General features: G+C 37.0%; 2 protein-coding genes across 2 annotated transcripts in view; one reads left to right on the top strand and one right to left on the bottom strand.

Moving 5' to 3' along the window:
* PROS1 (protein S) overlaps window positions 1-22,772 on the top strand; it is a 218,026-nt gene that overhangs the window by 28,240 nt on the left and 167,014 nt on the right. The window lies entirely within an intron of this gene.
* NSUN3 (NOP2/Sun RNA methyltransferase 3) overlaps window positions 1-22,772 on the bottom strand; it is a 56,738-nt gene that overhangs the window by 33,591 nt on the left and 375 nt on the right. Inside the window, exons 2-3 of the mRNA XM_069475052.1 lie at window positions 22,163-22,272; window positions 10,368-10,711 (exon numbers count right to left, since the gene is read on the bottom strand). Coding sequence (XP_069331153.1) covers window positions 10,368-10,711; window positions 22,163-22,272 — 454 coding nt within the window. The remainder of the gene's footprint in view (window positions 1-10,367; window positions 10,712-22,162; window positions 22,273-22,772) is intronic.

Genomic DNA, 22,772 nt, shown 5'->3' with positions numbered 1-22,772 from the left:
TTTAGTAACATACCAAGCATAGTACTGCAAAAATAGTAAATAACAAATGTTTATAACAATTACTAATAATTCTTGAGACCTCATTATGTGCTTGGCATTGCTCTAAGCACTTTACAAGTAGTAATACATTTAGTCTTCACAAACCTATGAGTTAGATACTGTTATTATTTCTGTTTTACTGATGAGGAAAATTGAGGCCAAGAGAGGTTAGGGACCTTGCCCAGCTTAGTCCCAGAGCTGTACCTACTCTTTAAACAGTATTGCATGCTGCTTCTCAATATAGAGGACATTCAGCAAATGATTCTCCTCCTAGTGAGACAGTTGTTTTGTTTTTCCTTTATTTAAATATATATACAATATATATTAGATATGTATATATATGTGTGTATACATATGCAAACATATTTTTAAATGCATAAGAGCACAAAAGAAGACATTAAAAATTACCTGAAATCCATTGTCTTCAGATAACCTCCATATAACATTTTGATAGTCATACTATATTTCTTTATATATATCCTCATATATAAAATTTTAAATAAATGGAATTATATAATATTTTTGGTAGTGTCAGTTTTCTTTCTACTCTTCATCTACCCCCTCCACCATCTGCCCCATCAAAAGTAACCCATGTTATTAACCTGACATATATACACCAACATGCAGGATTGTATTATACACACTTCTCTGTCTCCTTATTCTCCATATACATCAATACCTCAAAGGAAATAGCCCCAAGTCAATTGGCAGAGATAAAAATATTTTTTAAAGGTTGCTAAATAGTACAAGGAACAGATGTATCATCCTTTTTTCAACCATTCCCCTACTTTTGTGTGCTTACACTGTTCTGTTGTCACTAATTACAACACTCAGCAAACACCTTTATACAGCTGTCCTTACATGGTACGCTTTTATTGTTATGGGACAGTACCACAGCAATGGATAGGTTTGAGAATTTTTAGTTTTAGTAAATGCTACCATTTCATTCCACCAACCCCCCACAAGAAGTGTTATTGTTAGTATGATACGGGCTATGATGTCGTTGTATATTAAGTTGCACTTCCTTGATCACTAACACTATTGAACATCTTTTCATTTTACTACTGGCCATTTCGTTTTGCTTCTCTGTCAGCTACCTGTATTTATCCTTTGTCTATTTTTTTTTACCATTGTACCATTTATATTTTTCTTATTAAACAGTAAGATAGTTTCATATTATAAATATTAAAACTTTATCTGCCATCTGACTTGCAAATGTTTTCTAAATTACCTTCTGAATTTCTTTGTATCTTTTGTATAAGTTTCACAATTTTTTTATAGTCAATCATATCATCCTTTTATAATTTCTAGGTTTTTTGGTTTTATTTAAGGTAGTCTTCTCAACCATTTTCAGATCTGATTCAACTAAACATTTAGAATTACACAGGCCGCATTTGTTATCACCCTACACAGGATAGGAACCACAGCATTCTCAAAAGGCAGAGTGAGCCATTCTTCCTTCTCACATTCACACAGGTAGTAAGTCAAGTGCAAAATAAGACTCACATTGAGGCAGGTGTAGGATCTATCCTGGCTTAAAAGTCTCATGTACAACAGGAACCAAAATTTCTAACAACTCCATAGGCACAGCTTCGGGGTCCTCCATGGGAACATTGATAGTTACAAGAATCATCGCACTCAGAAAAACTCAAACATGCCATCTCTGTTAGCTCTCGAGGGTTTATTTATTCTTTCTCCCAGTGCACATGCAGTTTACCAATCAGGTCATTTTTATCATAAGCAATGTCATCTAGGAACACCGTGATACTCTCTGTCAGGTTACCAAGAAAATAATTCTAGAGAACTAATTGAAAGTCAAATTCTAAAGTACATGGGAAATTTTTTTTGTAAAGCTTCTGCTCAAATACATAAAGGTGTTTTTTGTTTGTTTGTTGTTTTTTTTTTTTTTTTTTTTTTTTTTGACAGAGTGTCGCTCTGTTGCCTGGGCTAGAGTGCCGTGGAGTCAAGCTCACAGCAACCTCAAACTCCTGGGCTTAAGGGATCCTACTACCTCAGCCTCCTGAGTAGCTGGGACTACAGGCATTCGCCACCATGCCCGGCTATTTTTTTTTCTATATATATAATTTTAGCTGTCCAGATCATTTCTTTCTATTTTTAGTAGAGATGGGGTCTCGCTCTTGCTCAGAGCTGGTCTCAAACTCCTGACCTCGAGTGATCCTCCCGCCTTGGCCTCCCAGAGTGCTAGGATTATAGGTATGAGCCACCGCACCCGGCCATATAAAGGTGTTTATATGTTGAGCTGTGGTTTTTTTCTGTCACTCCATCCTGGGCAATATAGCAAGACCCTGTCTCTAAAAATATTTATATATTTTTTAATTTGCTAGGCATGGTGACTCATATCCTAGTCACAACAACTTGGAAGGCAAAGGTAGGAGGATTACCTGAGGCTAGATTGAGAACAGCCTGGGTGACACAGAGAGACTCAATCTCTTAAAAAAAAAAAAAAAAAAAAAAAAACTTTTAGTGACTTCCCATCATCCACTGAATAAAATTCAAACATCTAGTCTTTAATTCGAGGTCCACAATAGAACTCAAGACAATCTTTCAATTTTAATCTTCCACTATTTCACCTATATACTCTGTGCTCCACCAAACTTGATTGACTATTCCATTTTCCAAACATACTTCATACCTCTCTTGTATTTACCATATTTTATTTTATGACAGGTGTTTATGTTCATAGCTTACTTTTTCTACTACCAGGGCTCCAGATTTCTATATGAGAGGAGCTCAGGAGGTAGAATCGGTTTTGTTAGAAAGAGGAGAGGAGAAGGAAATCATCTTAAAGCACATTTGCAGAGAGACTACACACTTTTATATTTAGTTTGCATGTTTATTTTGGTTGGCTTGTGTCTAAAGGCCCCTGTCATAGCCTGAAATCACTAGAAAACATTGGAAGACAAAAGTTGATGTTATGGAAAGGGTGCAATTCTAGGGAAGAAAGAGAGAAAAAAGGAAGTAAATCATGGCAGATGGGTACACAGATATGATTTGCAATCAAGCTGGTTATAGCTGTGGTCAGTCTCTCAGGATATCTCTACAGTCTGAAATTAGAGAGCCTTGGGAAGAAAATGTGGGGGAGATTAGAGTAGGGAGGACAAACAAACAATCTGCTGGCTGCTTCTTATCTCCTTTCTCTCCTTGGTTAAAGTCCATTCCAAGAGTTGATAACTTCCACCTACTTCGGGTTTCTGTACCTAGCCCCTCCAAGCAACTGCTAAAAAAGCAAGACAGCACCCAAGGTCAGGTACCACAAGCACACAGGTGTGGTGATCTCTGCTTGTTAACTGGCATCCATCCAGAGGCTTCTGAATTTGTGGCAGTGGGTAGCATTAGCAACAGACAACTGCATGAATGGCTTGAGCCTTTGTAGGGTTTCTGCAGTCTCTTGAATCAATTCAAGTGATTTCAGCCTTGAGGTGAGGGCTAGGACTAAAGATGAAGCCAAACACATCTGCGTTGATGTATAAACTGAGTCTAAAATAGCCCCCAAAGTCATATCTTGTGTCCACCACTGCCTACCAGATAATAAGAGCCTTAAAGGAAAGAATCATGCCTTACTTATCTTTCATTACATTTTTCTTTTTTCGGTTTAAATATTTTATATTCTATTTCTATTCTTTTAGTGGTAAACTGAAAGATTTTAACATGTGTACATTTAAAAAACATAAATTAAGTCTATTTCACTATCTTTTCTAAAAGATATAAGAATCTCGTAATGCTTTCTCCTAACTTAGATGCTACCTTTATTGTATATTTGGGTTTTATTTGGGCTTACATTTTTTAACCGCACAAAACATTATTATTGTCTTCCACAGCCAAGGATGGTTAGATTCTCCCACATATTTCCCACCTTCTTTCCTCTTCATTTTTTTGTAGCTCCTAACTTCCATCTTGGATGGCTTTCTTTTTTCCTAAAGTACATCCTTTAGAATTGTTGGTGACAAACTCTTAATCAATTTTTCTCTTTCTTTCCCCCTACTCTGTCTAAAAAAAAAAAAAAGAAGGCCTATTTCACTTTTGCTTTTCAGGGATATTTTGACTGAGTATCTTTCTGGATTGACATCTTTTCTTAGCACACTGAAAACACCATTCCTCTGAATGCTGGTTTCTCTTGTTACTCTCATCTTAACCCTCTAAGCTGTTGTTCCTTTGAAGGTAAACTGTCCATTCTCTCTAGCTACTATTAAGATATCTTTATTTTCAGTGTTCTACAACTTCACTATAATGGCCTACATTGATTTAGCTGTGGTTATGAAATTTCAAAGGGTACATTCTCTCCTTCTCCCCCAGGACCAAGGTTGAAGACAGGCAGTTTTCTTTGCAGTCCCTTGGAGAGGACAATTTCTTCCTTTACCTTATATGGAGGGTATAGCACTTTGGAGTCCCAGCTTTATATGAGTTGGTTTCCTATTAGATGCTCTATGTGGCTCTGGCTTTGTTTTTTATTCCTGCATTTTCACAAAGCAATGAAAATCAACATGACAGTTTTTCATGTTAAGCAAATGATCTTAAGTCAAAAGCCAGCTTCAGTACTCAATTTACCTTCAAGGTTCCCACTAGCTCTTAAATTTTTGTCACTAAGTATTTAAAGATTATTGATGCATTTTAAAAGATTTTGGTTTTCTTTAATATCATATCCTACATTTTAAGTTGTTTTCTTGGGGGAGTGGTGGTTAGGGTACCTAGTCTGTCACACCACGGGAAGCAGATGTCTTTATCATTTTCTACATCCCTCAACACTATACCACCCAATGCCTTGCACATAGTATGTGCACACTAAATGTGGATAACTTGATTTGAAACATGGCATTATAATAAAGAATATTTAAATCACTATTACTGAAAATCTGGGCAGCTTTTCATTAAATTATAGTTTTAGTCAAGATTCTCAATTCAGCATTTTAAAATAGCTCCCACATGTTTTACTTAGATGTAGATTTTATTTGAAATGGTCTTAGGTTGGTTAAACTTTTAAAAATATGCAATATAAAGTATCACAATGCAAGTTTCATATATACTAGTACTTAGTACATTGAGATAATTAATCTTTGCTTAAATTGTTAAAAATAAATCAAGTTGATATTTTTTTCATCTAAGTAGGATAAGGGGTGAATTTAACAAATTCCTAAAAAAGTCATTGAGGCTTTAGCATCTGTACATGGCAGCCTTTGGTCTAAAGAAAGGAAATGAAACTGGCAGTTTCATTTATTCATTTATTTTAGTACACCTAACCTGGAAAAAAATACTTTTGCCTTATTTCTTCTGAGCCATAAGCTATAATTATAACTGTTTTCTACGGTGAACTAAAATAAAATTCTAAGTGCCCCCCCCCCCCCCCCGCCAACTGAATAGACCTCCTTTTAGCCAACAGGATCCAAAAAAACCCTTAAAACTGAGTTCCTGGCTATGATTGGAAGGAAGGTCTGACATGCTTCATTACACCTCCTCCCTTTTGGAGTTTAGATACAACAACTGACCAGTATTAATTTTAAAACAGAGATCATAAAATTGATAAGTCAGGCTCTTTGTGACAATAAGATATAAAATTAATGACAAGACTTAAGGGCATGCAGGACAAAGGTTATATCACCTGTGGGTCGTCAATTTGTTTAACAGATCACTTATATTGGGGCTTGTCTCTGATTAACAGATTTCCTTATCTTAACTTAAAACATTCTAAGCCTTCAGACAAAGCTTTCTTTAAGCTATTACAAATCAAAGAATCTTTGAACCCACTTATAACCTGTATTACCCCCGCCCCCCACCTTCAAGATGTCTCACCTTTTCAGGCCAAACCAATGCATTGATTTATAACTTTATAGACAATTTCTGTCTCTCTAAAATGTATAAAACCAAACTGTAACCCAACTGCCTCAGGACCACTTGCTCAAAACTTCTTGGGTATGGTTCCGTAGGCCACAGTCACACACATTGGCTCAGAACAAATCTCTTTAAATTATTTTACAGAGTTTGGGTTTTTCCATTAACAGTAAGTTCCTTTCAATGTCAAAACTGGAATAATGATATTGTCCTGTATACTACAAAGTGCTAAGAAGGCTAATGGTAAGATTCTTTGAACTACTTGGAAGCAATGTTACAAACTTACAAAAGAACAAAACGGCAATAATGAATTTTTTAAAACTTAGTTGACGTTAGATTAAAATGCACTTGAGAACACAACCACTTTAAAGCTCTAATTTATTAAGGTACTTATAATGGACTAGACATAGTGTTAGTTGAAGCAGACACAAAGATAAATAAGAACCTGCTCTATGCTCAAGAAGACTAACAGAGTTGTCTAACAGAAGCAACTAGACAAATCAACAGGTGAGTATCACTGGGAGACCTTGGAATAGAGTCAACAGTGTAACAGAGGGAATGCCCTGAAAAAAGGGTAAAATGTTTTACAAGCTGTCTTTTTAAAACTTCCTCCACTCTTTGGGGGAATTAAAACCTGTATCCCTGCCTCAGGCCAGCGGTCAGGAGAGTCAGGGAATGTCTCCTTTGCTCTTTGTACCACAAGAGACAGCTCAACAGAACTCTGTGGTGGAAGTCAAGAGGTTGTTTTCCCAGGAGATGGGATGGATCAGAATTATCAACTAAAGTTAAACAGCAATAGCCTGAAGCTGAAACCTCTTCCTTTAAAAGCTCTGTATTTCTGCTTATAGTTAGGAAAATTGATACTTTAAGACAGGAGTCTGCCATTCTCCTCATTTGCCAACAAATTGACAAATCTCTCTTTCTTTCTCCTCAAATCACTTGTCCTCATTCTTCTGATGCAGCTTTGGGGATAAGTACCAAACTTCTGATGTGACCTTGGGGATAAGTGTTGAACTTTCAGTAACAACAGTACAACAGTAAACTTGGGTTCTGATCCCAGTTCTGCCGCTTACCTTAGTTTAGTTAACTTCTCTATGTCTCAGTTTCATCTTTAAAATGGGAATAATAATACTGAACTCACAGTGCTGCAGAGTTAAATGAGATAATGGTCACCAGTGACAGTCACAGTGTTCCTCAGAGCTCTAGGACTTCAGGAAGAATTATAAATGGAAATAAAACATAAGATATGGCCGGGCGCAGTGGCTCACGCCTGTAATCCTAGCACTCTGGGAGGCCGAGGCGGGTGGATCGCTCAGGAGTTCGAGACCAGCCTGAGCAAGAGCAAGACCTCGTCTCTACTAAAAATAGAAAGAAATTATCTGGCCAACTAAAATATATATAGAAAAAATTAGCCGGGCATGGTGGCACATGCCTGTAGTTCCAGCTACTCGGGAGGCTGAGGTGGTAGGATCGCTTAAGCCCAGGATTTTGAGGTTGCTGTGAGCTAGGCTGAACTCTAGCCCAGGCAACAAAGCGAGACTCTGTTTCAAAAAAAAAAAAAAAAACACACCATAAGATGTTGGAAGCAGAGACTACTAAAAATGTGTGAAAAGCACAGATTTATGAAGTGTGATTAACACAGTCATTAGTACACATAAAGTGTTCCAAAATGATTATAATTTTTATTATTACCACAAAGAAGATGCACCTAATGCAAGGAGCTCAGGTAAGGCTTTCCAGGGAAGTTGATTCCTGAGGTGTAACCTGAAGGATGGAAAGTGGTACCTGAAGAGTGTGCAAAAAGGACTACAGATTTGAAGGAGCAGGAAAGAAGGCAAAAGCAATTCAACAAAGAAAAATGTCTTCCTAATCTTCCCAACCACCAAATGCTAACCAGGTGTCAAATGTTAACACTGACATCAAAGAGATTTTTGTGCCTGGAGGGACACAACAAGAAAGTTGACAAAGCCACTCCACCAAGCTGGGTCATCCTTAGTTAATATGTTAATGTTTTTCTATTTAGAAATAGAATTATTTGCCCTTTTCTGTCTAGACCAGAACATTACAAAGACTGTGTTGACAAAAAACATGGTCAGTCCATTGCTGTGCTAACAGGTGAGAGCAGCTAGACCAAAAGAATGGTAGACTATTTTTTTTTTAATTATTCTAAAGCATGAGCTTTTTAATCATTCAAAGCTGTGAGCCTCTTGGCCCCAAATAAAGACCAGTACTGATCTAAAGAAATTTGATGTACAAATGCACATTTAGTGCAGCCATCATTTTAAGTTTTGCTTATAAAAGCTTTGATTAGCATTGCTTCTACATTCCAAATTCAAGCACTGTAGCTAACCTAATTTGGGCTTTAAGCATCAGCATGAAGACATCTGTACTTCTTAGTAAATCATTATCATTAGTCCTACTTAGATGAAAAGCTACTTTACTTGGAACACTGCCTGTAGTTCACTGCCCTTGATATAAGAACAGGAAGATTCTTCACCACTTGAAACTCCCAGAATATATCAGTTTGCCTTTGGGTTCCTAATCAAATCAAATTTGCTACCATAAATGTGTAAAATATTTATAGCCTACTAATGAGGATAATTTAGGATTAAAATGCCCTCTCTTCAAAATTGTAACCAAATTTGACATTTCTCTTCCATCGTTTATAATACTAAAAATTTCATACCCGGAATTAAGGAGTATAAGCCCTGTAACAGCCAATATAAGAATACTGTCAAAGAACATTAAAAGAGTAGAAGTAAAAGCAAATACTCCTTTATAACACACAATTCCATAAAACTTGAGGTCAAATGATAAAAATAATAAGGTAAACTTATAAAATAACCTCTTTTGTTGTGAGCAACAAACTTCAATAACAGAGTTTAAATCAGAATTCTAAAACATGCAGTATATTTTCTCCTAAACATATGGTTAGCTGATATATTTGTACCAATGCCTAGTACAACTTGGATTCACATTTGTCATTAAAAAAATTTTAATCTACTTCAACAGTGAATGCTTTCAAAAAAAGATATAAATTAGCAGTCTTCAAACTGGGATATGCATGCCTTGGGGATATATGACAACTTTCTAAGAGACAGGCAGTCTTGGATAGTTTCAAAAGAATCAATTTTCAGATCATCAACTTCCCAAAGAAGAACACCTCCTCTGGGGCATCTCCTTTCACATGGCACTTCACCAATTTTACAAATGAAAAGCAAGCTTCCCACTCGTCCAGAATCTTATTATGGCAACATGTGTCAAGGTGTAGAAACCTCCAGAACATCAAATAAGGGCAGTTCAACACATTGGTGTCTTGGCTGAGAAAGTGAGTGAGTCTAATAAGACAATGTTCCCATTTGTAATTTACATGGTTCAAATTCTTTGCTTTCAACAAAAATCAAAAGGGGACTTAAGGAGTGCTTGCCTAATAGATCATTAAAATAATGTTTGATGAAGATCTGTATGTGATTTGGGGCTATAAATTAGAAGGACTTTAAAGAACCAGTAAAACCACTGTAACACAATTCCCACCACTTCCATCTTCTATCTACCTAAACAACAGCATTTGCACCAAAAAAAAAAAAAAAAACAAAACCAGCATATAAAATCCAGACAGAATTGATGCTGAATGCTGCCTCATTTAGCAATAAGTAATTTTAATCCAAGGAAACCTGAATTAGTTTAAAAAAAAAAAAAAGTCCCATCCATCTCATTAAGAAAAAAATCACAGTGAATATTTTTACTTTTAATAAATATTTGTAAAAATGTATATCACTTTTGTACTAATAGTGATAATGATAAAGTCACTTCAAAAGACCTTATTACATTGTCTAATACTATGCCTTCTTGCCACATGTGGCTGTGAGCACTTGACATGTGGCTAGTCCAAACTGAAATGTGCGCTAAGTATAAAATAACCAATTTTGAAGCCTGTAAGAAAATGATGATGTAACATATCTCATTAAAATTTTTTTATTTTTATTACATGTTGAAATAGTATTTTGAATGTATCGGGTTACAAAGCATTATTCAAATTAATTTCACCTGTTTCTACTTTTTTAATGGGACTACTCAAAAATACAAAATTATGTATGTACTTCGCCTTAGAGCCTTATGGTTTAATGATACAAAAAATGATTTTAAATGTATATTTTTTTGTTGCAGAGACGTATGACAGGAATATCAATTCAAGACTCTTAAGTATAAAAGTAAACAATAAAATTAAAAAAAACCTTTGTCATTGGCTTATCAGCATTCAAATTATCTGGCAGATCTGTATTCACAAAATGTTGTAGTTTTGTCCCCAGTCACCTGCTAGAATTAAGTAGCTGGAAAAAGATATTATTTACACTGATTTCCTCAGCTAAAATTTCCATAGTGTCCTGGTTTTCAGGCTTCCTAAGTTTGCAAACTTAATCTTATGTTTCTCCCCACACATGGATATTAAAAAGTTGTCAAATACTGAAAGAAAAGCACACTACCTGGACAAGCACACTGCAGCAGAGCTATCGATTTGCCTCCAGGAGCAGCACACAGATCCAGAACCTTCTCCCCATCCCTTAATTCCAGAGCCAAAACTGGGAGAAGAGAAGCAGCATTTAGAAGGTAGTATTTTTTCAGGTTTCCAATTTGGTGTCTTTCTGAAGGCAGTCGGTCGGGGGTTCTGCTAAGGTAACACTTCATTGATTCAGGATAGTAGGGTAAAGATCCCTGAAAGAGTGTGTGATAGCCCTTCAAACGTAAATCCTTTTCCAGTTTAAAAGGATAATTGAATCGGTTAAGCAGGACAGCATGTTGCCAGCATGATGGAGATGTCAGTACATCCCTAGGAACAGAAAAAGAAAATAAAGGAGTATCAATATTATATACACCAATACAATTTTATATGATTAATCAGGTAAATGTGGTCCTAGTTTTGCACTTCACTTACATGTGATTTTTCAGAGACAGGATCAGTATTCCTGACTTTTCCTTTTGCCCCTTGAGGCTCTGATATGGCTCAGTCCAGCACTGTTATGATCCTGTCTCTATTTTAAAAATCAACATTTTGTTCATCATGGCTTTTTTAAAATTAATTGTGATCATAAATTCTGCACCAGAGAGGAATGGCCCAGCTTAGGCTCAGCCTTGCCCATCCCTGCCGAGTATCTCGCCAAAAAAACATGGCCTGACTTTACATACCTCTAAATCTGTCAAAAGGGATTTTTGTCCATCACTCTTTGCACAAGGAACTGTTTTTCTTAGAGACACAAAATTTAAAACCAGAGACTATCAATATTGGAGGGAAAAGTACTATCATAAACGGGTGTTAGAGGGAAGGAGTGTTTTCCTCTCATGAAGATAAAAGGTACGGGACGCTAACTACAGTGAGCTCCACAGTAATGGAGTTAATGAGGCGATGAGTGGCTCAGATGACACAAAACCAAGGATGATTTAAAAACCACTTACGGATTGATGGTGCAGACTTTCCCCCCAGCAGCTTTACCTTTCTAAATTTGTATTCGGCCCAACAGTTAGATCTCTTGACAATCACAAGCTCACATCAACTGACAGATGATACAGCAGGAAATATTTAATTTATTTACTAGCTGACCTTTCTAGCTGAGTTATTTGGGAGCCTCATTAACCATGGTCAATTAAATAAATTCCAGCTGCTACTCAACCTGGAGTTGCCTCAGTGAGAAATGGCTGGATTGAAATGTAACACCTGCGACTGGAAGTGTGCCATGTGAATTTCAATTTAGGGCTAATATGCGAAACTATTTTCTCCTTTCACTGTCTCTTACTATATGGATGGTACATCATAGGAGCCTGGCATATCCGTTTCAGTTATTTTGGAGGATGATAACCTTTTTTTCAGAAAAAGGTTTGAAAACTTAATCAAGGATCTGTAAAAAAGGCTCCTGGGCTCTACCCAGAGTTTCTGATTCAGCAGGTATAAGGTGGGGCCTAAAATTTGCATTTTTCACAGGTTTTCAAGTGATACTAATGCTGCTGATATAAAGTGGACCCCAAAGGCAAACTTTCAAATGCCACTGTGGTAAATCCTATGACAATTCATCCTCATCTTACCCTAGAAACTGGTTGAAAAATCTATCCAGTGTTGTGAGTCATGTGTAATAGAGAAGTGGTCAGAAATATACTTTAATTATATAACTGGAGTGGCTTGTGCCCACTCCTTAGCTAACAAAAGACAAGATACTTTCAATTGGTTAATATCAGACAGAGTGAATCTCTCTATTCATTCTTCTTTTTTTCTTTGGAATTTTCAAAGCTATTCTTCAATGTTTATACTTTCAGATAAACTTTAGAATTAAAATTCAGTTAAAAATAATTTATAAAATATTTGGGTGTCTAAATAGATGTGGTAACCTTGACTAGGATATTATTAATAAAAGCATTAAACTTGGAAAGAATTAACATCTTTATTGTATTCAGTCTTTCCAACCCTGACTACAATGTTTGTTTCTCCATCTATTCACATTTTCTTTCCTATCCCTTAGCAAAGGTTATTAATCCTGCATATTTCCTTTTCAGGATATTGTTTAAGAAGATTGTTAGTTTAGGAACACTATTGATTGTTGTATAAACATGTTAAATCTTGAAGAATGAGTCAAAATATCCACGAGAAGAAATGAGAAAGTTAGTTACTGGGCAAAACCAATAGCACATGTACAGGTGAATGAGTGTGAGGAAGAACAGTCCATTTGGAAAATTAGTAGTCTGGTGTGGCACATGGCAGAAGATTACATGGACCAACAAAGTGCTAGGATTACAGGCGTCAGCCACCATGCCTGGCCCAGGCTGGCTTTAAAGCCTAACAGGAGTGATTCCCAAAGTGTGAGACTCTAGCAGTACACCGGGGGAGGGGCAGAGAATTTTCAGCCTACAACTCACCCAGTACAAGTGGCCCTGACCTCCCTGAAGCAGACCTATTGCCTCCAAGGATTGAAACAACCTGCTATACCCTGCCCATAGAACCAGAGGCAACAGATCAACTCACTGAAGGCACTACTAAGGCTGCTCAGGCTGGTGCTCCCTAGCCCTGAGAGAGCAAAGCTGTGTCTCACAGTTCCCTCTGCACACACCTGTCACTGACCTCCATGCCCCTCCCGACAACACACACACCACCCTCCTTTGCCTGCACTTAGTGGGCTGCTACCCTGGAGCTGAAAGGGTGGTGGCTACTGGGTCCAAAGCATTGATGGATGGGCAAATAGCCCAGCAGGCAGAAGAGAAAATGTCTATTAGAAGACTCAAGGAGGCCGGGCGTGGTGGCTCATGCCTGTAATCCTAGCACTCTGGGAGGCTGAGGTGGGAGGATGGCTCGAGGTCAGGAGTTCGAGACCAGCCTGAGCAAGAGCGAGACCCCATTGCTACTAAAAATAGAAAGAAATGACTTAGACAGCTAAAATATATATATAGAAAAAAATTAGCCGGGCATGGTGGCACATGCCTGTAGTCCCAGCACCCCGGGAGGCTGAGGCAGAAGGATTGCTTGAGCCCAGGAGTTTGAGGTTGCTGTGAGCTAGGCTGACGCCACGGTGCGCACTCTGGCCCGGGCAACAGAGTGAGACTCTGCCTCAAAAAAAAAAAAACAAAAAAAAAAATCTCAAGGAGACAGTGGCCAGGAGGCACTCTACGACTCCTCCGAAGATTCAAGGTTAGTCTAAAGCTGCTCCATTTACTGGTCTTCGAGTCCAGAAGAAGTGCAAGTACATAGTACTTGCAGAACTGGGAGCCAGCAGAACTTGGAGCCACAAGGTCAGTGACCTGTAAATATTTTACTAGTACATCACTGGTATCATTTTGAAAAAAACTATGTAGCCGCCAACACATTTTAAGTCAACATCAAAATCCTCATCATATGTGTAAGGAAGCTATTTCCAGCATACTGTAAAAATTGACATTTTTAAAATATAAGTTATTTTTAAAAATGTACTCCGTGGAACCTAAGTATCAGAGTGGTTTTGATACCAATCATTATCCATATAAAAATTTGTGAACTGACTCTTAACAGATGAAAATTTTACTGTTCCTTTTCTTCTTTTATTTGCACTCTACTTAATATAACTTTATCCTATTTTTGTGCTTGATATCTTTTTTATTACCCTATCATACTTCTCTGCCCCCCCACACATACACACACGTGTATATACTAAATTTGTTTTTCCTATAGTCTTAAATCTCTAAGTGTTAAAATGGTAACTTCTACATTCAGTGACCAATAATATCAGTACAAAATTGACTGAAACAACTTATAAATTTGATACTTAACATAAAAAGTAAAGACTGGTAAGAAATGGATCTCTTGGCTAGGCACAGTGTCTCATGCTATAATCCCAGCACTCTGGGAGGTCAAGGTGAGAGGACCGTTTGAGGCCAGGAGTTTGAGACCAGCCTGAGTGAGACTCCCATCTCTACAAAAACTATAAAAATTGGCCAGGCGTGGTGGTGCAAACCTGTAGTCCCAGTTACTAAGGAGGCTGAGGAAGGAAGATCACTTGAACCCAGGAGTTTGAGGTTGCAGTGAACTATGATCATGCCACTACACTCTAGCCCAGACAATAAAGCAAAACTCTGTCTCAGGAAAAAAAAAGAAATGGATCTTTTAATGAACTTTTGTTTCCATATATCCATGGAGGACTATTACTTCTAACTATATAATAAGCTAGGGTTCAACATCAATTTTATGCCTATTTTGTATAAGATCTGAGAAAAACTTTCATTTAAATAAGTGGATAGAATTAAATATATTTTGTTATAGTAGTGTCTCCCACTTCTTTGAATCCTGAGTTATATCCACAAATCACTTAGTGATCTATCATCAAAAATATTTTAAATTAATTATCAGCTGACAACTCAATTGAGGCTCCTTTACTTTTATTGAAAGCAAAACTTGGAAACCACCTGACTTGCCACAGAATTTGTTAGTTATTCGTCATTCACGTTATAAACCTTCACGCTGACATTCCAATAGTCTCTAACCCTGAGAGGTTTTGACACCCTCAAAGAATGCAATATAGAAGTTAGGATGGTGAAAATGTGCTTTTCTTTTTAAAGAGAGTCATGAAAAACTGGAGAAAGGCAGGTTGGAAATGGAGAATAAGTAACCCCTGAGGTAGTGAGGGGAGCAGAGTCAATACACATACATGAAAGAGCATACATGAAAGTTGACGATCTGGAAATTGTTTGCTGTAACTTGCCTATGCCTGAATTTTTCTTAGAAAGTCTTTCTGTGTCTTACTTCATTGTTGCTCCTACCTCCAATGTGCTAAGTCTATGCTAAGTCTGTATTGTCTTCGTGTCAACACTCATTCATTCTCTAACTGTACACTGTGTATTGACTATATGTTAGGCACATCTATTCAATGATGATGATGTAAAATGAGCTTATATTTAAATTTCTAAGAAACAAAAGAGAAATATTAATTAAAACAGACTAAAAGGCAAATATTAACTAAAACTGGACAGATGGTACACGGAAGTAACTGAACTTTGAGAAACAGTAAGTGAAGTTACACTAATGCATCACAGTACATGTCATTCTGCCTGTTTATCTGTTTCCCCAACCTGTTTCTGTGGGAAACTTATTTTTCTCTGTCTCTTTGGCTAAGTACATAGTAGCCAAGGGGCTTAAGCCCCTGAGTAAATTAATAGAATCAGAGTTTTTTTCAAGGATGTCTGGACTAATTGCTATTTTAACAAAGTTAAAGCATTAAAAAATTAAAATCTTAAGTTAAAATCTTGAAAAATTACATAATGTATTTGGATGTTTATTATCTGATAGAATGATTTTCATTCAACTTTTCTGTGACTTTATTCTCTTCTACAATTTTATTCCCTACTCTACCTTCCTCTCTAGTAATGAGGATCATAAAACTCCTTTGATCTAGAAATTGCTAAATACAATTGATATAACCCTATAGATTATAGAACCAATTTAACACATTGACTGCCACATTAGAAAAAAAAAATTTTTCCTTGGGGCCAGCCACAGTGTTCTATTATGAAAATAGAATAAAAACTTCCAAAACAAAAATGATCCTTTCTAATTTAATGAAAATTTTATTTTCATTGTTTTCTGTGAGTTATATGCAATTAAATTGCCAGTATTAATTATAACAATAAGAACATCAACAAGATTTTCAGGAACCAACTAGAGGGTTTTGCCCAGGGGGCCACCCATCACATAACGTGTATGCTATAGCGTGGCAGCCCGTGAGTTGCCTGCACACCACACGGCTCCCAAGGTAAAGAGACATGTTGAGTTTTATATGCTGCATGAGGCTCTGGGCTCAAAACTAACATGAATTAAATACAACTCACATGGCAGTTAATGTGTTAAGTCTCCATGGCTTAAAAAAATAGAAATCTTTGTTTGAACAGTACAAACCACCCACTTGCTGGGAAAACATTTCTCTTTGCCTGTTTGTGGCTATGAGGTGAAAGTGAATACATTGCTCTAATATACAGAGTTAAGCATACCTGTAAACAAAGGAACAACTAGCTGTTTTCTTTCAGTGAACTGAAGTGTTTGCCAATGAAACATTTTTCCTTTATGGCCTAAACCCACTTGCTGCAAAAATAGGTTTCTTCTCCTCTTAGAAGCTTCTAAGGCCTAGTAGAGTATCTGGTTCGAAAACACAAATACAAGCAAAGCTCCCCCACCGAAAAATAGAAATTCTTATTTTAGTGCCATGATTATCCACTAGAGGGTGCTCATTCAACCATTTTAAAAGTCTGGTTTAGAGATGAATAAATCAATTCTTGGAAATGCACCAAAGTATGTTTTTGAGCCATTGTATCTTTATTCTTCAGAGATTCTAATGATAAGCTGATAGCTTCCTACTCTATTTTGGCAATATTTCTTCCTTGTCTCTCACAGAAGGGGCATTTATGTCCAGATTTACTGTCCACACTACCTCAGATAGGAAGTTGTGAGTGAAGATCTGTTTCTGTTGGAGACATCAAAAGACTAAAAATATTGGACATATGGAGGAGTTGTTCATGTTACAGAATCTGTGCACACACTTCCAAGGCTGTGACTCGAGACCCTTCACAGCAGCACAGATGGTAGAGGAAGAGGCATGGGCTCTTAACTCACAGGCCTGGATTTCCATAACTGTGAGATACCCGGCAATTGTTCTAACCTCTAACTTCAAAAGGGGCTAAAAGTTACCACTTCATGGGTGTCACACAGATTAAGGTTGAAAACATGTGTAAAGACAACATATGGGACAAAATAGGTATCCAGATACTAGTTCATTTCTCTCTTCCCTAACCACACCACTTTATTCCCTTCACAGATTATGGTGATACTATATACTTATATAATGTTTTTTCCCCTCTGTATGTGAACTCTGGGTCAGTGAGGAGAGTGTTGAAATTAAATTAAAAAAAAAAAAGTGTTACAGATAGGCCAGACATAAATGTTTAATATTCGTTTTGCTTTCTATATAGTGAATGTAAAATTTCCAAAGTTCACACAGATTTACAATTAATCCACCCCTCATGCATACATTTGAAGTCCGGATATATATAATCCATCTTTGTACCCTCAGTGCTTAGTAGAATGCCTGGTACATAAACAATGCCTAAAATGTGAATAAGCAGAAGACTTGCCCATCTTAAGGTACTGGTTTTTCAAGATCTTCCCTTCTCAGGAAACAGAAAAAGCAAGTTAGTAAATTATGCCAATACCACCTTGAAAGAATTACAACAGCTGTATCAACAAAATACAGTAGAAACACAAAGGACAGAACTAATTTTGCCAAGGGGCATATAGGAAGGTCTGATGAACAAGTGGTTAAATAGTAACAAAAATAATGCTAACACATATCAAGGGCTTACTAGATGTCAAACAATATTCCAAGTACTTTTTATATATACATAAGTATATATAAATTCATTTTATCTTCCTAAATGATTATGAAAGAAGATACTATTTTTTCCCATTTTACAGATGAGGACAAAGAGACACAGAGAAGTCAGTAACTTTTACCTGGGTCATATGCTACAAGATGCAGAGGTAGGACTGGAACCTACACTCTTAATCACTATACAGATGAAGGGAAGAGGGCATTCCTGGCAGAGGGAAAGCACATCCAGTCCCAAAGGCATGAAGGAGCTGCCTAGTTATGATAAGATCTTTAGTTCAAAGGTAACACTATATATTGCAGGGGAGAAAGAGTTTTGTACTCAAGGAGTGACCCAATATGGCAGCACTGAGAAGCAGCATGACAGCGTGAGTAAGGCAAACTCCCACAGCTTTTCTAAGTGTGAGCTGTGCATCCTTGGGCAAGTTACTTAACCTCTTTGTGTCTCAGCTTTCCTATCTGTAAATGGAAATAATAACTACCTCAGATGGTTGTATGGAAGATTGTTATTATTTACAATATTAGAATACTGCCTGGCACATAGTGCCATAAAACTGGTTGCCAAAATAAGCAAACAGATGAATACTAAATGTGAGAGACTATGGCTGTTGCAATATGCCAGATAAGGGATGATGAAGGCCTAACTAAATACCAGGAGTAGAGATGACAAAAAAAATAAGAAAGAAAGAGAGAGAGAGAGAAAGAAAGAAAAGTAGATCCAAATTAAAAGTTTCTCAGGTAGAAGCAACAGCATTTGGTGGAGGCAGGATAGTGGTGTGTGTTAGTACATAGTTAGGGAGTCCCCAAGATAACTCTCACTTCTGACACCAGTTACAAGTTCAGAGGTCCCCAAGACCATCCTCAGGTTGATTTTTCACCAGAACACACAGAACTCACTGAAAGCTATTATATTTACAGCTAATAGTTATGGTTTATTAGAGTAAAAGCATACTGGCTTAAATCAGCCATGGGTAGACTCATGATGCTGAGTCCACAAAAGTTCAAAGCATGAAGATTCCAGTCATCCTCTCTAGTGGAATAAGGGACAAGGCTAACTTTTCCAGGCAATGATGTATGACAGTATGCATAGGAGTACTGCTAACCAGGGATGCTCATTAACGTCTTGGTGTTCAGTTTTTATTAGGCTTGGTCACATAGACATGATTGCCCATACAAGCTGACTTTTAGTCTCCAGTCTCTCTGGAAGTTGAGCTGATATCTGTGGTCCACAGTCCCCACCATAAATTACATTGCTAGATTATCACCTGTGGCCCAAGACCCCAGGTAAACAAAGACACTGTTACCAGGAAGGACATTACAAGGGCTCAGAGATCACCTCCCAGGAGCTGAGGGCAAATGCCAGATCTATTTTTCAGTAAGGTTTGTTCTTTACTATAAAGGTAGTGAAGGTAGGAGAGGAGAAAGGAGGAAACCATATCGATAGTGGTATCTTCACTTGAGATAAAATATGCTTTTGAGTCTGCCAAGTATGACAACTGTGAAAACTGTTTGCTAGAAAACACTTAGAAGTATGAAACTGTACCTTGGGAAGTACTGCACACCTTGAGAGCATATTCCTGGAAGTTTAAAGTCAAGCCACATGAATGGGCTTACTTGAAGGAGAACATGGTAGGCAACAAGTAGAGCAAACACCGAACCAGGGTAAACTCCTGCTTAAAAGGGCTGCTCAAAGGATGACTGGGCAAGAAAAGTTATTTCAAAACAACAAAATTAAAATAAGTACTAAGTCTTCGCCACTACTATAGGAAACTAAAAATGTTGACTAAATTAATTTCTAGATAGGAAAAGAAAAGAAAAAAAAAAAGCACTTAACTTTCCCTCAAAGTAAATAGATTCCACAAGTACAATATTGTGTCTTGCAAATAAACAGTTAAAAAACATAACATATAATTCTGTTCTTATTTCCCCATGCCATCGTCCATGCTCAGACTGCTTTCTAAGCTGAGAAGCCTTTACTTTGTCTATGGCAAATTTAGCACATTTATACAAAACTTAAATTGCCATGAAAACCCAACAAAAAGGTAGATAAAGCCAAAGGCATAGTGAATTAAATGGATTTGAAGATCACTGCTCGTTTAGGGTCAAATTAATAATTTATGTCTGTCTGAGCACACTAAATAGAAAAAATAACTCATTAAAGAGTATGAGTAGCCAAATTACCATAAAGTGTATAGAAAAAATACCTCTTGAAATATATATAGATATTTTTTTCTAAATCACATCCCAGGCATGAGAGGCAATACAGAAGAAGGGTTAGCTGTGGGAGTTCTTGAGTCAGAGAACCTAGGCACAAGTTAAAGCTCTGCTATTTACTAGCTGAGTGAACTTGGGCAAGTTACTTAAACTCTGTACTGTATCAGGTGAAAAATAGGAAACAAACTTCACAGGTTTGTTCTAAGGATCATGCAAGTCACTACTGCCTGGCACATAAGCATGCAATAAGTGTTTTAGTTATTTGTATATTCTATTCCAGTACCTTTGCATATGGAAAGCCTCATAGATTTATTACATATTTTATTATTCAGTCCTTCATTGTGATAAAATATATTCATTTTAAAATATGGTTTTGAAATAAAAACCACAGCTCTAAACTATGTTTCCATATTACAGTATTTATGAGTTTCTAAAACAGCTTAGTTGTCCTAAAATTATCTTAGAACTGTTAGGTTTTAGTCTGAAACTGTCGGTTCTTGGCACACTCATGGCTAAAGAATGACCAGACACGCCAAAGTTAGTTAAGCACAAAAATGAGGTTTATTGAGGAGAGAAAGATAGGATTATAGGGCAAAAGCAAGACATAGGTTTACGGAGCATGGTACATACTCCACAGATGACGACCAGACCCAGTGTCACAGCAGGGCTAGCAAAAGGGAGGGCAAAGAGAGAGGCTGGATATGGTCTACGTCCTATTTTATAGTGTCCAGATAGGGACCTCCCTTGTGGTTTAGAGGTCACCATGGAACCACTTTGATTAGACAGTTGTGAATCACATGACCTGAGCCTTAACTACGCATGTGGGTTCTAGGTCACTTTCTGGATTTTTTGGTACCCACGTGGCTTGGCCTGTGGGCTACAGTCCTCTGCATTCTTTCCCAGCTGGCATGCCACGTTCTGATTAGCAGATTCGTAGGGTATTCCCTCCTCCCCAGGTATGGAGAATTAGGGTGGAGCAGGACCAAGATAGGGGTAATAGCACCCACTTTCGTGCCTAGGAGACCCAGAAGCCCTCAGTATCTATCTAACAGAACCATCTCACACTTTATGATCTTTATTAGCCAAGACTTCATCTCTTTATTTTAAAAAATGCTTAAAGCTTCAAGGAAAAAATGTTTACTGAGTTGATCCAAAAAGAGAATAAGAAAACTGTCTAAAAAATTATCATCTGGACCAAGTCCTAGCTACTACCTGTAGCTATGTAACTTTTTTTCCCCTGAGCAAAGTGTATGGGGCTTTTGTCCCTAACTTCATGAGCAATGCACCCACTTTCCTCAACCTAGAACATCTGGTTCTTTTTGCCAAAGTAACTCCCTACAAGTCACCAAGACCTGGTTTCTCCTCAGGCCTTTGCTGGCACCTCAAGCTTTATTAAATAAGACAAGGCCTACTTCTATTATTAAATATAATACTTACAAATTAGCAATTTACATCCTTGTGACCACACCTCTTCATTCTCCCCCCATGAACACCAACTAGACTGCATGAAAGAAGGACATGGGGGACTATCTTGCTCTTTGTATTCCAGGAGACATTATATACTGTGTCAGGCACTAAGTGTCAAGAACCCATACAAGTAACATTCTGACCAACAGCAAAACTCATCAAATATATAAAACAAATTTCCCACTTCCATGCTTAAATATTTGTTTTTATAATATATTTAAAGAACTTATGTGTGTACATATGTGTGCTTGTGTTCAAAATATAGCCAGCCATAGACAGAAAAGAAATACGGTTAGCAAATAAAGTATGACTTTAGCTAAGATAAAGGAGTGCTGGCTTTATTGTTGTATTATCTTCTAAATTTCAGAAACTAGTCAAATATCCCAGAAGTTTTAAGATTTTTCTGTTTTAATTCATTTTGTCAAACTGCTGGGCATTCCTGTTTCAAGGATAAAAGCAATTACTACTGAAAGCAAGGGAATAACAATTTTTGCTATCATTACAAAGTCATCTTTCTTCCCTTTCCATCATCTTACGATTCAATCTTTTTAAGTATTTCTTAGTTCTTCCTTCCTATAGCCTCAGAGTAGGAAAGAGCAACCGGGCTTAGATTCCTTTACTGTTTATTCTCTGGGCCTCCCTCCCCCATAAGGTTATATTATAAACTTTACTTTCTCTGTACTATCATGAAGCTTCAAAAGATGAATTATACTAACCTTACTGTATTCCAGGCATCTCCAAGTTCTTTGGAATATTGTTTTTCAAAATGATCCAACACAACTTCGCAAATCTGTTTTGTAAACTTCCCCTCTGATTTTGCTTTCAGCTATGACGGTAAGAAAAAGTTGCTGACAAACAGATATTATTAAAAATTTATTGAACTTCAACATTAGCACTATTTTTTTACTATAAGAACACTTTTTCGGAGAATTACAAGTTCTTGAAATACGAGCAATACCTTACTTGTAATAAAACTGTATTACGATACGCGGCATACTTATCAAAAAGGAGGGTTTCTCCAAATGAGTATTGGCCAATGTGAAACAAAAGGCAGAATCTAGTGGTGCTAAAGAAACTGTACCAAAAAGAACAAAATTAACTCTAAAAGGTTACCATAGATGTTAACATCAAGGGAAACTTTTAGTGAAAAGTATATAAGAACTCTACTCTCTTCCCAACTCTCCTGTAAACCTAAAATTATTCCATATAAAAGTTAATTTAAGAAAAAAGTCACTCTAGTTTACTCTTGAAATTTCCCTGCAGTTGTTTCATTTATCCATTCAAGAACAGTGCATCGAGGGCCTACTACGTAAGACAATGTTGTTA

Source organism: Eulemur rufifrons, chromosome 7, assembly GCF_041146395.1.
Source record: "Eulemur rufifrons isolate Redbay chromosome 7, OSU_ERuf_1, whole genome shotgun sequence".
In the NCBI taxonomy this organism is placed as follows: Eukaryota; Metazoa; Chordata; class Mammalia; order Primates; family Lemuridae; genus Eulemur; species Eulemur rufifrons.
Note: the sequence above shows the minus strand (reverse complement) of the source record. Positions and strands in the feature narration are given on the sequence as shown.